Source organism: Meleagris gallopavo, chromosome 7 (assembly GCF_905368555.1).
Source record: "Meleagris gallopavo chromosome 7, MGAL_WU_HG_1.1, whole genome shotgun sequence".
In the NCBI taxonomy this organism is placed as follows: domain Eukaryota; kingdom Metazoa; phylum Chordata; class Aves; order Galliformes; family Phasianidae; genus Meleagris; species Meleagris gallopavo.
The window spans coordinates 35,725,143-35,740,937 of record NC_139410.1 but is presented as its reverse complement, the minus strand read 5'-3'; the positions used below and the strand labels follow the sequence as shown (position 1 = coordinate 35,740,937).

Genomic DNA, 15,795 nt, shown 5'->3' with positions numbered 1-15,795 from the left:
GAGATGGTATCCAGCACAAGCTGTTCCATCACCTTTCCAGGGACGGAGGTGAGGCTGACAGGCCTATAATTACCCGGATCTTCCTTCTTGCCCTTTTTGAAGACCGGAGTGACATTGGCTATCCTCCAGTCTTCAGGGACCTCCCCTGTTGTCCAAGACCTCTCAAAAATGATGGAGAGCGGTTCGGCAATGACCTCCGCCAGCTCCCTCAGCACACGTGGATGCACCCCATCAGGTCCCATGGACTTGTGGACCTTAGTACTGCCTAGGCGCTCACGCACATCCTCTTTCCTGACTAAAGGGAAGTCTCCCATTCCCCAGACCCTCTCCCTAACCTCCAGGGTGTGGGATTCCTGCAGGGGAGCCTTTTCACTGAAGACAGAAGTAAAGAAGGCATTCAGTATCTCTGCCTTCTCAGCATCCCCCGTTACGAGGACCCCCCCCTCACTTAGTAAGGGGCCCACATTCTCCCTAGTTTTCCTTTTGCTATTAACATACTTGAAGAAGCCTTTTTTATTATCCTTTATCACTTTAGCCAGATTCAATTCCAGACGGGCTTTAGCCTTCCTCGTCGCATCCCTGCAGGCCCTGACTACATTCCTATATTCTTCCCAAGTGATCAGACCCTTTTTCCACATTTCATGGACCTTCTTCTTTCCTTTGAGCTTGCGCATGAGCTCCTTGCTCATCCACAAAGGTCTCCTGCCACCTTTTCCCGATTTCTTGTTCACAGGGACGCACCGATCCTGAGCTTGGAAGAAGAGCTGTTTAAATGCTGACCAGCTCTCAGAGGCCCCCTTACCTTCTAACACCCGAGCCCACGGGATAGCTCCAAGTAGGTCCCGGAAGAGATCGAAGTTGGCTCTCCTAAAGTCCAGGGTAGCAATCCTACTTATTGCTTTGCTTCTTCCGCTCAGGATCTTGAACTCCACCATCTCATGATCACTACAACCCAAACTGCCCCCTACCTTTACTTCCTTAACAAGTCCATCCCTGTTGGTGAAAATAAGGTCCAGTAACACCCCTCCCCGCGTCGGTTCCTCCACCACCTGCATCAGAAAGTTGTCTTCAACACACTGCAAGAACCGTCTGGACCGTGCGTGCCTGGCTATGTTGGTCATCCAGCAAATATCTGGATAATTGAAGTCCCCCATAAGCACCAGTGCCTGGGAACGTGACGCTACATCCAGTTGCTTTCGGAAGGCCTCATCAGCCTCCTCATCCTGATCAGGGGGCCTGTAGTACACCCCCACAACAGTGTCACCCTTACCAGCCTGCCCCTTGATTCTCACCCATAAGCTCTCCACTGCTACATCACTCTCCCCCAAGTGAAGTTCAATACATTCTAGCTGCTCTCTCACATAAAGAGCAACTCCACCACCCCGCCTAGCCAGCCGATCTTTCCTAAAAAGCACATAGCCCTCCATGACAACATTCCAGTCATGCGAGCTGTCCCACCACGTCTCCGTGATCGCGATGAGATCATGACCTTGCGACCGCACGCAGAACTCCAGCTCTTCCTGTTTATTCCCCATGCTACGCGCATTAGTATACAGGCACTTAAGAGAAGCAGCATCCCTCCACCTCTCTCCAAGCCTTTGAACTCCACTGTCTCCACCCATCAAGTCCTGTTTGGAGCCTCGAACTGCCCCCTCAGTCCCAGCGGTCGTCATTTTGTCCCCTTCCCCCTTCATACCTAGTTTAAACACCTGTCAATAAGTCCCGCCAGTTCCTCAGCTAGAACCCTCTTTCCCCGTGAAGACAGGCTGCATCCATCTGCAGCCATCATGCCAGGAAAAGAAGTGATCCCATCCCATCCCATCCCATGAAAGAAGTGATGAAGTGCTCGGAGGAAGACTTCAAAGGAAGAGCACAGTGAACTCCAGTGACGGTGGCAGAGCTCCAGCACAGCCTCACTTGTTTCAGAGACTAAATGAAACAGGGCGGGAGGGAGGGAGGTTTTCCTCCATGTAGAAGGAAGATACCTAAGTGCAGCACAAGGCTACATAAAAGTAACAGAGCAGCAATATATCCATACTGCAGGCTGAAAACCTGCAGCCCTTTCCAGTGAGACTACCAACAGCCACAGGATTAAGGAGGAGCATGCAGAGCTCCAGAGCCTTCTGAATCCAAGTCTGAACAGCCTCTTGGGATTAAGAATTCAGCATTTCACCTCTGCCTCCCAGCCCATCCAAACCCAAGTGCACACCAGCCTAAAAAGCAACAATCCAAAATTTCAATCCCCAGTGTTCAAAGATAAACCAGCTCCCACTGATTGTTACTGTGAAGCAAATGAACTACTTCTAATATTTGGGTTTCTCACTCATAACTCAAGAGTTTGTCCAAACACGAGCAAGCCATAAATTTTTTTACCAACAAAACTTAAACAGCCATTATCAATATGTAAGTTACCAAATCCCAGCTTCTCTGGTTATGAGTGCCACTAACCAGACAGACCTTCTCCATCTCTGAAGATGTGCAAAAGCTGTTCTACTTCATTATTTCTCTCCCCTGCCTTTTCATCCAGGAGAGCAAAGGAGAGCATGATACACACACACACACACACACACACACTCTAAGGATACAGCATCCTGCCATATACATGAAGTCTTTTAATTAAGACTTAATACAAAATATAGCAACTTCTCTAGGAATTGCAGGACAGAAGAGTTGATCTGCAGCTTATAACGCACATCCTGCAACACAGACACCCTTCTTTTACACCCTGTACAGCCAAAGGGCCCACACACAGTGTTAGCTCCCAGACAGCACAAAGCCTTGCAGACACTCAGACAGGTGTGAGGCTGCCAGCTGCTGTCTTTTCCCAGCACAAAGGAGGGATAACCACGGGGCTCAGAAACGTTCTCACTAATCCAGAAGGCAGAGTGCCTCAGAAAGAACACTTTGCATTATAATGCATATTCTGACAAACGCTTGGAGAGGGGTCGCACGCTTGCTGTGTCCCCAGCAGCTCTCCGTGGGTGAGGGATGTGACAGCACTGCCAGCAGTGCTCCTGCACAGACACAGTGTGGGACAGCAGCATGGTTGGTAGAAGGCTGGACCATGGGAAATGCATAATTAGCAGATGCTTCTCAATGACCCAGGGCAGGCACGAGGCTGTATTTGGCACACAGCTGCCAGACAGCCATCGATGCTCCAGCATAAGGAAACCCAAGGAAGAAAAGCAGAGCAGGATAGCTTCGTGGCCACCTTCTGCTTACGGAACAGACATAAACACAGAGAGGTGGCAGTCAGTTACAGAACTTACTATAGCAGATCCCTCCAACTGGGGGAATCTGAAAATCAGGCAGACAAGGAGAAAAATGAAACTCGGTGGTCCAGCTTTGGGGCCACCAGCAGCACAGTGACACGTGAGCCCAAGGAGCATCTGCATCAGCAGTCGGCCCTTGGGTCCTTCCCTCTCCATCCTTCAGGGCTGCTTTATGCCATTTTAACATCTGTTGGTCTCCCAAAACTTCTGTCCTTAAACTAATTATTACTGCTAACTTCCAAAGATCAGAGTAATTTATTTTTGTCAAATGTGACTGAAGATTAATGGATACAATCAGAAATAATTTGGAGAAAATATATCAAACTCATGAAAAGCAAAATTTGTTGTTAAGTGAAGCAAACATAATAAAAGAGCAAGTTCCATGAATGAACAGCAACAACACACAATTCATTAACCAAATGCCTAGGAATATTTCACACTTCAGAAATCCACTGATATAATCAGAATATCTAGTAAAAGGAACTATTACCTACAATAATTCCTCTGTGCTTTACAACTGTATTTTCTACCACAATACGGCAAAGGGAGAAATGAAAAGACCCAAAGTTACTTTTAATGATAAATGAAAAAAAAATCAGTAGCTTTATTTGCAGTAGCTAACAATGGAGAACAACGAAGCATACTTTGCTGTTCAATCTGTTTCAAAACACTCACACCTCCTGGCCAGCTCTTCTCCAAATCAAACTCCACATAAAACCCTGGAGTCAGGTTTTACCTCTTCTGACATATATCTACATGTTAAACAACCTTAAAAACTTTATCACTATTTTATATTTTGCATTTCAGTTCAAAAAAAAAAAAAAAAAAGGAAATAGCAAGGTCAAAAATACAGATACCAATGAAGGCCTGTTCTCTTTCATTGGCTGATTCCACTGAAAACAGCAACAGAAAGAACACATCCCAAGGTGACCATTTCTCACTAATTCTGTTGGGTTTTTAAAATAAAAATACAGTGTAGCATTTCAACTGAACAGAAGCTGATGCTGCAGCCTCTCTCTCAGAAACCTATGCATTTTTACCTATGCATCTGGAGACTTATTTTCACCAAACTTGTAAAATTACTGATTGCCTCCAAGAGCCATTGAGTTTGAGCAGAAGCTGCTAGCTAAAGTTACCATGTGAGGAGGACAACAGTAGGTGCTCATGCCCTGCACTCCTCCCAGAACCAGAGCTCTGCACAGGACAGACAGCAGCCCACAGCCATGCAGACATTCTCAGCCCCTTGCAGAAGTCAGGTAGAACGCATCATCTTGAACTTATTTTATCTCAAGCTTTCTGACAGAAGGTTAACAATTATTTTTCCACTTAGGTAGCTTTTTAGGTAGCAGTTGCACAGCTAATCTCACAAAAGAGGAGCCAGGAGAGCACAAACCGACTGTATGCAGCTGCAGACTGAAGGCTGGGAGTAGGCTCCCCAGTACATTCAAACTGCCTTCCCTAAACCTGCAATGCAACAGGCAGCTCCAGAGCATTAGCAGAGGTTGTAGATCTCACGTTACAGGAAACATGAGCCTGAGAGCAGTATGCCTCATTGTGAATTCATGCTTGCTCCATTCAGAAATAACGTGTGCACTACAACGTTGTGCAACTGCTGTCTTCTCTGCTGCAGGCATGCAAGTGTAACTGCAGGTAAGCCCACTAAGCAAGAAGCAAGAGAGGAGAAATCCATCCAACAGCAGCCAGCAGACGGTTGGCACTGATGTGAACTGCATATAAGCATTTAGACAGTGAAAACTATGCTGAAATAAAACATAACAAGATTTTTTTTTTTCCTTTGGGTTCATTTCTGCTCCTGAGATCAGAAGGCAGTTTTATAACCAGGCATTCAGAGGACACATTCTTTACCTTCAAGTGAAAGTACCTTTTGAAAGCCAATCTGATTAATTACTATAAACCATGTAATCCAAGAATGAAGTCTTACCTCTAGTGACTGCATCTAAGGCACAACCACATCCTGTTGCTCCTCCACCTATGATAAGAACGTCAAACTCAGGTGTGCTTTTTAGTGTGGAAATCTGCTCTTCTCTTGTAGGAAAATCGTTCTTTATGGGAACAGTCACTGCTTCTGCAGCTTGAACATTCACCAAGGTGCCCTACAATGATTAAAAGCAAAACAAAGATCCGCATTTAATGTGTATCCAAAAGCCACACACACGCTTAAATATGCATGCAACAAGTCACAGCACTTCCTATTACCCAGAAGGTAAACTGAAATATTTCAAGTTGCTTTGCCTTTATTTAATGAGAATACTGTATTAAAGCATTATGGAGCAAACACTATTCAAAACATGCAAGATCAAAAAGCCATGCTGGCTGTCTCTTTGCTTGCAGCTCCAGCTTTGCTTTGCATTCCAGCTCTCTTCCTCCCAGGATTCCCTCACTCACCATTGCCCCTCACTCTGCAAACACTAAGCTGTGAGTTCCTCTCACCACTATTTTGTTTGCTTATTCTGAAGACCCAAAGGAGCCACGTTTCCCAGCTGCACTTCCAGAAGATGCTTTTAAACCATTGCATTTTTTAAATATGCACTGCAGAGACTGGGACACCAGGGTCAGGGTAACTAACTGGAAGATGCAGAATGGACCAAAATAAACAGGAAATTAAGGCCACTCATTTTCAGAGTATTACCTGGAAGTTACACTTCCTGCACAAGCAGAAAACAAAAACCCAAGTGTTTAAGCCCTATGCCCTAAGACCCCATCCCTGGGGGGTGTCCCAGGGCTGTGTGGATGGGCACTAAGGGACAGAGTCAGTGGGCACACTGGGGATGGGCTGAGCTTGGGCATCCTAGAGGTCTTCTCCAACCCTAATGATTCTATGAATGTCATGCATCTTTAGTCCAAGCAGCAGATTTAATTGATGTAAGACAGCCTGTGCCCAGGGCTCCTAGAAAAGACAGAAACTACATTCAAGTGACAAAGCCCACCTACAATCCCTGCCTCGCTGCTCTCCCCACTCCCAGCAGTCCCACAGTGCCCTGAAGCTGCAGAGAGCTATCTGCATGTACAAGCCACCTTCAGGTTTAAGAACTCCAAGTGCTTCCCTGGCATTCGCAGAGGGAAGGAAATACACACCTGCCATAGCGAAACAGCTTGACTGACAAAAGGTAGCTCTGTCACTTGCAGCCATCTGTTCCTATCTGCAGCTGAAGAGGTTTCCAGCAGCTACCTGCCAAATGGTGCAGCTCCTCTTCAGCTAGCAGTTCTGTGCTTGTGGGAGCTTTGTTAGCAGACCTGGGGAGCCTAAGGTAGAAGGGATTCTTGCAGGACCTCTGTAAATTATCGGTGAACTCAACCACGCACTGAAGCCTGACTGGGCTTGGACTGTAAGTGACATGTATCACCTCTCAGTGTTGCTATGAACGTATCACTGCAACTGACCATAGAACCTAGTAACCTCTAGGCCCGTCTAAAGGAAGAGGACACTCAAAACACACAACTAATGACCAAGTTCATCTCAATCGTGGATCACATAGACTGAAACACAAAGACTTTTCTTCCACTTCCATACTGGCTAACTGCAACAGTGCAGCACAGGAAGGTAACAGCCGGTGCTACCACTGCCCTCTGTGACAATACAGACTATTTCTTAAGTGCTTACCTTAACTTCAGGAAAAGGAATACAGTAAAAAGTCAGAGTTTGTGAAGTACTGACACCATTTAGTTTCTTTAAAATGCATTATCTACAACAAATATAGTAAAAGAGAGTTCCAAGCAAACAGTCCCTGGCACAGCAAAAGCTCAGAGATCAGCACACGAGTAACTGAAAGTAAGCACAGTGATTAGCAGCCCAGGAATTGATATAGATATGATTCATCTTGCTGTCAATTAAATGTGAGACTGAAGAAAAGCTGCATACAGGGATTCCATCTGCAATAATGTGATTAGTTTGGCAGTGAACAAGTATGTTTACTGAAATAAGCAATTGCTGTTTATATCTACAATTTCTCAGGCAAGAGTTCCTTGAATGGATTTGATTACGCTCTTAGTGAGAAGAAATGTAGTTTGGCAGTCTGAATTCAATCATCAAGTTATAAAGTGATCTAGTAATCCATAAGCAAGCATTCTTGTTAATTTGGCTAATGTAAATCTCCAGGTAGGTTCACGGAGGCAAATTCATCATCCCTATTCATTAAAAGAGAAAATGAAAGTAATTAAAAACCCCGAAGCAAGCTCCGATGCATTATCACGTTATCGCTGCCGGCACCGGGCTCCCTGCAGCGCACAACTGCTCCTGCCCCACTGCGCACCGCTCACCAGCAGCGCTGCCCTCCGGCACCGAGCACAGCCCCGCAGCACAGCGCTGCTTCTTCCTCAGCAGCTACGGGAAAAAAGTAGCAGTGGCTCGGAGTCAAAGCCAAAACACCAAATGACACCCCGTCGTATCTACTGCTAGCCCACTGGGCTCAATGAAACAGGCACGCAAAATAAGAACTGGCAACTGTCACCGGCTGCAACGCGAGAGAAATCACCATTTCCGTTCCTCTGTCACCATCAGCATCAGAGGTGCTTGCAGCAGAGGTACCAAGGCAGGCTGCAGCACTGGGGCCATTTCTATCTTTCAGTTGTCTGAATACACGAGGCCAGAACTCCCACACAGGCAGGCTGTGTATTTTAAGCCCCGTGTAGGCGCCCAGCTTCATCTCAGACAGGATTTTCATTTCCAGGAGCTCACGACCAGTAGTGAACGTAGTGCATCCAAGCTGGAGAACTATCTGCATTGTTCAAGATGAATTTAATTTACAGAGGTGGCACAAAAGGGAACTGAGCCTTCACATTAACTCAGTAAATACCCCGGTGATCAGGCTACCATCCGAAACACAGAAGTGCAGTATTCATCTATCAGCTTCTGAGTTAAATTCAGCAACTCTGTCATGTCAACACATGTTCCCATCCTCTCCCAGTTCAGCTCAAAAAACAACTCACAATCAGGAGAACTGACTCAACTGCTGGCATGCCCGCATATGCCGTACACAATCAGGGAACGTATATCTCTATTGCCTCAGTTGCTGCTGCAGAAACAGTCTCCCAGGCATCAGCATTTTTATCTGCGTGTTACAGGAAAAGAAGTTGGGATAAACAACCCGACATTGGGACAGATCAGAATCCATTGTGTTTTATTTCCAGGGTGTGAACACCTTCCAGCTCTTACACCCATGCAAGGCTAACAGCACCAACCAGGCCGTTCTCATCCAGGCTTTTGCCCTTAAGCCTAGCGAGAACAACTTCAGTTCCCACACCAGAAAATACCAGCACTCATCGCTTTCAGCAGACCAACCACACACTAATATGCCCAACTAACAGATCCAAGGGATCTCCCACCCATTCTCCAGAGCCAGCAGCTCACCTCCCCTTAGTTTTCCCTCGGAGCAACCTGGGACAGCTGAGTTTCACGGAGCACCCAGCATCAGCTGAGCAAACACAGCACAGACAGATAAGTCAACCGCACTGCGTGCTCAGGATTCCTGACCAAGGGACGTCTGTATTCCGTACCTGGGTGCTCTAATTCCAGGATGCACAGCACAGACACCCAGAGCTACTTACAAACCAAGCATGCCGCTTTACTTGCATTTTATTTCTGTCTTATCATGTGATGGATTCTGATCTTGAAATAACAAACAGACTTCCTACAACGTGTAGCCAATTAGTGCACATCTTGGGGCAATATCCTTCCCTGGCACAGGAAGACAGGATCTTTGCCCTAGCATACATTTGATTGGCAGGCATTATTAAAAAGAGGACACTGGGGCTGGGGGACATGCCCACAGCTTAGATATGTCAACACTACAAACGGACCGTCCTCCTTTGTGTCAATCCCTGCAGTCACGTTCCACCTGCTGCCCTACATTAGGTGGTTAAGGCAGAAGCTTTAAGGGACATCACGTGGGAAATGTGCAAGTTAGTACAGCATGAAAACAACACGCTGTTCACTTGACAGATCCATTTGCTTACACATATGCTAGAAATTTTTCAGATCCTTTGTAGACAGACACTACACAATAGGTCCAGAAATCAAGGGACAAGCGGATGTTTTTCATTTTGACACCACTTTCTTTAAAGCATGTTTTTTTAATTTGCCTTTGGAAATTTGGAATGATCATCCAATAATGGCAGAAAACTGGAAATTCTTGAGTTTTGCAATGTTGCATATATGACAAATTATCTACCCAGATCAGCTGTGCCTTCCAACTCCTCCTTTTATTTAGCAGTCCTAAGATTTGAAGCTGCAGTTTCCAACAGTAATGAAGCCAGATTGTAATATCCTATGATAACGGCTCCAGAGAGAGTTAGATTAGCAGCTAGGCTCAAAACAGGCAGTCCAATGGGAAGCTCACTTAAAATGCTAGGCTTTATTTTTTGCAACAGTATCTGAAGCTATAAGGATCCTGGCTTATTCACTTTCCAGCTAGGCTCCCTGGGAATGACTCATCTCATTCGCTTTACCAATATCTCAACTCTACTCCTCTTCACATGGAAACAGCCAGAAGATTCAGATTATCATTTATTCACACCCATTCTGCACACCTTCATGAAGTTAAGATCTACCTGTATCCCTGGGTTTCAGCTCTCCTGGTTTGAATGGGAACCCACAGTAAATACGTGGTAGCTAAGCAGCTCACGGTAACTTGCTGTTGATAAGGAGCTGGCCAATTGCATTTCTAAGGTGAGAAGCAGAAAGCACCCTGAAAAATGAGCACCCGCTCACCTAGCTGCTGAAAGGAAGGATGAGGTGCCCCTCTTAAGCCTTAAGCTTTTTCCAAAACCAGCTGGAAGGAAATCAGGCCAGAGCTCTGACTACACCTACTTGAAACAGCATGGAACACCAATTGCAGTGTTGGCCAGGAGTGAGGTAGCAGCCTCACTGCCTACACTTAACAGATGAGAAGATGTGTTCTTTACATGCATAGCATACAAACATACGAACTTCTCAAGCACAGCACAACTGCCCTGAAATAAGAGGTATCTGTCTAAAACCGGTAGCTGCTGATCGGCACCAGCTCTGCCTAAAAGCAGTCCACAACTCTCGGTCCTTCTGCTGATGTTTCTCCTAGGTTTCCGCATTAAGAAGTGGGAAATGACAACAACAAAACACAGCTGCTCCAATTCACCTGGAGGAAGCTCCTATAGCAGTGACACAGACTAGAACCAGGATCTACTACATCCCTTTCTGCTACCACTATCTTACTTTATCAGTATATTGTCACCATCTTCCTTTACCGCTCTGGGAATTTTTATCCCATCAGTGTGCCTGAATTACCCAAAATACAGCCTTAAACCATGTCCTGAGCATATCTTTGTCCAGGCTGTGCCCACCCAGTGAGACACCAATGCTACCAGAAGCAGAAGATCTCCCCCACATCCCACCTTAAAACAATTATCGGTTTTCTGAACTGCCCCAAAGTTGCCACAATCACTGTGTAAAGCTGAGATTCTCAGGTAAATCTAGTGTTTCTATGTACTTCAAGCAACCTGTACTTCAGCTGGTATTTCTCACTTCTCCTGCAACTAAGTGACATCCCTAGTGGTACCCAAAGGACATTTTTTAAACAAGAAAAATGATTTACATGAATCATACTTTGCCACTGGTTAAAGACCTGCAATGGTGAAACATCACTTAATGCCATCCTCCAGATAGCACACAGCAAATCAAGCTGAGAGCTCTTGGCACTCCTTCCCAAACAAAGCTATTCGTACAAGCCTAACATACGCTCAAACAGATTTTAAGCTTCATATTTTATCAGAAGTCATAATTAATACTTACGTGTTTGTTTCTATACTGAGAAAATTGAGAGAGGCCAAAAACTGTTGCTATGGCACCTCCTCCAATGAGAACAGTTCCTTTCACTGCCTTCTGAAATGCCATTTTTTACTGTAAGAAAAGGAGATAAAAATTAATAGGCAGTTATACCATGTCAGAATCTAGGCAACACAGAATAGACCATTTGTAGAAGACGAAGACGATGTTGTGACAAGTCGAAACTTAAGAGTAGCAATAGATTAATTAACGATTTCCATCGCAATAGCAGTGATTTCTAAACAAATGTAGGCAGAGGCAAGCCAGAATGCTCTGGTATTTGCAACTCAAGCAGAACGACAAAAGAGTACTTAAGCATACGGGGAGATGTGTGGGTACACACATACGTGGTGCTGTACGTACCTGCATCATGACAAGCTCTTACAATACTGTGGCAATAGCAGAGTAAGAACTGCCATCAGCCAGGTGGCCACCACGTCCTCATTGCAGCAGAACAGCTGATCTGCTTGCAAGACCACCTTCAGCTCCCCTCCATCCCCTCAAAACCATTTTTACAACCAATTATCCCAACAGCACTCCATCCCACGTCTCCACCAGGAGTTACAGCCCTGCTCCCACAGCTCCCCAGCACAGCTCATCCTACCCAGGCACAGCACAGAAGCGATGAGCTGCCAGCCAGGAATGGCTCCTTCAGCACTGAGCGGCAGCGGAGGCAGGGGACAAGACTGAGTGGTTTAAAACAAGCACAGAACTCTATAATCTAGCTTCAGAGGTATTAAAGCCAGGCCTATGTAGGTCAGGAACGTTCTTAAAAGGCCCAGTGTTTGGGGCTGAATGAAAAATTTGCATGGAACTGACCTGAATCTTAAGTAGGCGCAACCCAACCCATCCTGCCAGGACCAAAGCAGCTCGCATCCCATAGAGACATGTGTCAAGTTAGAACAGCTCAGACAAAGCTCCGAGTCCTGAGGTGACAAGGGCAGCGTTGTGCCCCAGCTCTGCACAGCAGCCCCAGCACAAAAGACAGCACTGCTGCAACACGGCACAGGCAGCACACGCAGCCCTGAGAGCCCTGTGCATCTGCAGCGTGGCAGGGGAGGCTCCGGGCATCGTTCCACCTTCCAGTTGGCATTACAAGTGGCACCAAAGATCTTCAAAAACAAGAGAAATAAGAAATCTTTGCTTTAAAAGTTGATACCATCTTCGTTTCTGTTCACTATGCTCGCAGCACGCTGGGGGGAGAAAGCACACCAAATTACTGCAGGCAAATAAGTGCTTTAGGAATGATGTTTTGTGTACTGATGCAGACTGTTGTGCAGGAAGAGAGGACTTGCACCTTCCCAGCGTTTTCGGGAAGAGCAGCACACACACTCTGAAGGGCTCCCATCACAAAGACAACCCTTACTGGACCATAAGTGGAGTACCAAGTTTATACTTCAGTCTCAAAAAAGACCAACTTCATCTTTCCTCCGTATTGTGACTGGGAGGAGGGCCCCGAATCCCCCCCCACCCAGGATTACCAGAACTACAAAGAACACACGCAGGCAACGAGCATCAGGCCACGCACCACCCATGGCTGCACAAAGCACGTGGCAATGGCAAACACACCCTGAGCAGTCTGTACTGTGCATTGCCACCATACGGTCTCTGCCAGTCATTAGAATAATAACTTAACTTCCAACTGCAAACCGGAGGCAGCCCTCAAGGAGTTTCACACACCTTATGCAGCAGCACAGAGTCACTGCAAATAAGGCTGCAAGACCCCGGCTCACAAACGCCTGCTCTGGGAACACAATATGCTTGAGAATCCAAGCAAGTTTCAAAAGAACAAATTAGCATCTTCCAACAAGCCAACTTACATGACAGAAAAAACACTGGCTTTCAAGAAAACAAATGGAAGTATGTCCTAGCACTCGTTTCTCCTTAAATCGTCACGTTTGGCTGTGAAGCCCGGGTACACAGCTAGCAGAACCAAAGCCCCACATCTTTGCTCAGCAGGGCCAAAGCAGAAAGCTGGAGGTGCAGGCCTGACCGCCATCCCAGCGCCCCAGAGACCTGCACTGCTTCACATAACTGCAAATTCCTGACAATCACGGCAGTTTTTTGTTCTTAAAGCAAGGGAATTGTGATACCAGAACTGTTTGTCCTGCCGGATCATACTCACCAAATTTTTTTCATCAGCCCAGAGCCACAAAGACGGTGAAGGGAGCGGAGCATCTCCCTTACAAGGAAAGGCTGAGGGAGCTGGGTCTGTTTAGCTTGGAGAAGAGGAGACTGAACATGACCTCATTCATGTTTATAAATATGTGGAGGGTGAGTGCGATGAGGATGGAGCCAGGATCTTCTCAGTGACATCCAATGACAGGACAAGGGGCAGCGGGTCCTGGCTGGAACACAGAAGGTTCCAAGTAAATGCCAGAAAAAGCTTCTTCACGGTGAGGGTAACAGAGCACTGGAATGGGCTGCACAGAGAGGTGGGGGGTCTCCTCCTCTGGAGACATTCAAAACCCATCCGTGTGACCTGACCCAGGTGTTCCTGCTCTGGCAGGGGATTGCACTGCATGGTCTTTCGAGGTCCCTTCTAACAAACATTGTTATTTCTGAAGAAATCCAGCTCTTTAAAAAGGAAGGAATTACATCACATCTTGTAACCAGTTGACCATGACACCTTTAGTTGTGTTAAAGAACTCCTGCTGCACCAACCAAAACTAAATTTTCTCCGCCCGTGATCCAAACCAGAAGTATCACTGCATAAATGAAGAAGCACAGAAATCTGTGTGCTACATTTCCAAGCTGTTTGCACAAATTTATGAATATAATAAAAGAAAGACTCGACACTCAGTGAGTTACATAAATAACTACATGGTATTTTTTTTCAGCAGCCTGAAGTACTATTTTCTTCTGACTACATTTTGCTGTTAAAATCCCCAAACTACATACTCACATAAAGAATAAAAGCCTTTCTAGGTCACAGCTGGGAAACAAGATACGAGCAAATATTACACCTATTCTTCATATTCAGAGACACACCTCACCTGCTTCCCTTTCCAGAACCAATGGGCACCGACCCAAAGTCTCCCACTCGCAGCTGCATTAGTCCAGGAGCTCGCAGTGCCACATCCCCCAGGTCTCCCAGATGGGGGAATTGGTCTGAGCAGCCCCAGCGTCCATGAGAAGCCCCCCACAACAGCTGCCCCAACCCAAAAAGCCTCAAAGCACCTCCGTCACCAGCACTAACAGCACAACACAACCCTTCATCTGCATGAGCAGCTTCTGGACACCAGCCATCCTTTAACAGATCACCAGAATCACACGAAAGCTCAACTCAAAATTGGTTTCTTAGATGAGGCATGCAAAATCTTCAGAACGCTGTCTTTCAAACCACTGTTTTTTAGCAAACTAACCTTTCCCACCTTCAGATTTCTCCACTGAAGCTTTACACCCTATAGGAGCAAGGCCTCCAGCAGGGCACAAAGGCACTGCCACCAGACCCCATTTCACCCTGACCACACCACAATGACATTCCACGTGCCACATCACAGCTCTGCAGCAGTGTGACACCAGGAATGGCGTGGCACCTCGGTGCCCTTGCTACGGCCAACTTCCAGCCCTGCAGCTGGCTGCCAGCGCGGGGCTCCGTCCCTCAGCCCTTGGGAGGGGAGAGCAGCTCTTGGAAACAGTGACAGACACCATTTGCGTGGTCAGCTGTCGCATTTTGGGGTGCACTGCACTGAGCGTGGCCAGCAGGGCAGGGAGGTGCTCCTCGCCTCTGCTCTGCCCTGGGGCAGGGGCACAGTTGGAGCACTGCAACCGTACGGGGCCGGCTGGGCCGGGGGAGCTCCAAAGGCCCCTTCCAGCCCCAGCACCGCAGCTTCCTCCAGCCCACACAGTAGCTCCTCACCCGCACAGCCCTGCTCTGGGCAGGAGGATGTAGGAGCACGGCCCAAACATGGCCCAGGCAGCCCCGTGGCTCAGTGCCAGCACAGGCAGAGAAATGCCAGGCTCGCTAAGCACGCACCTGCGGAGGTGTTCCCCGTGCCCCAGAAGAGCTTCAAGGGCTACTGCAAGCATCAAACAGGATGAACCAGAGAGCAGAAGAGGAAATAGGAAAGAATGCAGGCCAGGTAATTATGGCAAAGATTGCATGTGGAGTGCCACAGATACAGACAAGAACCTAAACTCGAAAACCTTCTTCTATTCCAAGCAGATAATAAAACTTGACTCTCTTCCAAGCTGCGATCAACAACTTGTGATGGAATCTCAGAATTTTATATTAAGACATATCGTAACAGCATGCAGCACACGAAGCAGCGCAGTCTGAAATAAGTCATCCTTCCAGAACACAAATATTCTGAGCGGCCTTTAAAAATGGCTCGAACAGCACACAGTGTGTTAATGCTTAAGTGCAGTCCGACGCTGCACATCTCCGGGTTAAGCGAGCCTTACCCCTTGTTTCAAGGCATATTTTGATGTGCGGCACCTGCGGCTCCATGTCCTCAGCTACAGGGCTGGGGCAGCCCTTGGTGGGCCACAGATCAAGCTGCTGGATCAGGGGATCAGCCCTCTGCTGCCGTAGGGCACAGCAGGAGCAGCAGGCACCATGCGCGGTGTGATCTGCCCAGATGTGGTAAGCAACCCACAGAGGACACTGCCCAGCAAGGCAGCAGAGCACCAGTGCACAGGGATACACAGCAGCATCAGTGACAAACTTGAGCTATCTTAAGACTGCCCATCAGAAGTGTGCTA

At 47.0% G+C, this 15,795-nt stretch overlaps 1 protein-coding gene across 3 annotated transcripts in view; it reads right to left on the bottom strand.

The window, feature by feature from the left end:
- GPD2 (glycerol-3-phosphate dehydrogenase 2) overlaps window positions 1–15,795 on the bottom strand; it is a 56,818-nt gene that overhangs the window by 35,087 nt on the left and 5,936 nt on the right. For 2 of the 3 annotated variants that reach the window (XR_014884354.1, XM_085228048.1), the window contains exons 2-3: window positions 11,056–11,163; window positions 5,215–5,386 (exon numbers count right to left, since the gene is read on the bottom strand). Coding sequence is in view for 2 of the 3 variants with exons in the window: in XM_085228048.1 (XP_085084174.1) it covers window positions 5,215–5,386; window positions 11,056–11,157 (274 nt within the window). In the remaining variant the exon portion in view is untranslated. Of the gene's footprint in view, window positions 1–5,214; window positions 5,387–11,055; window positions 11,164–11,907; window positions 12,147–15,795 lie in introns of those variants that run through there. The other variant, XM_085228050.1, reaches the window with a different exon arrangement.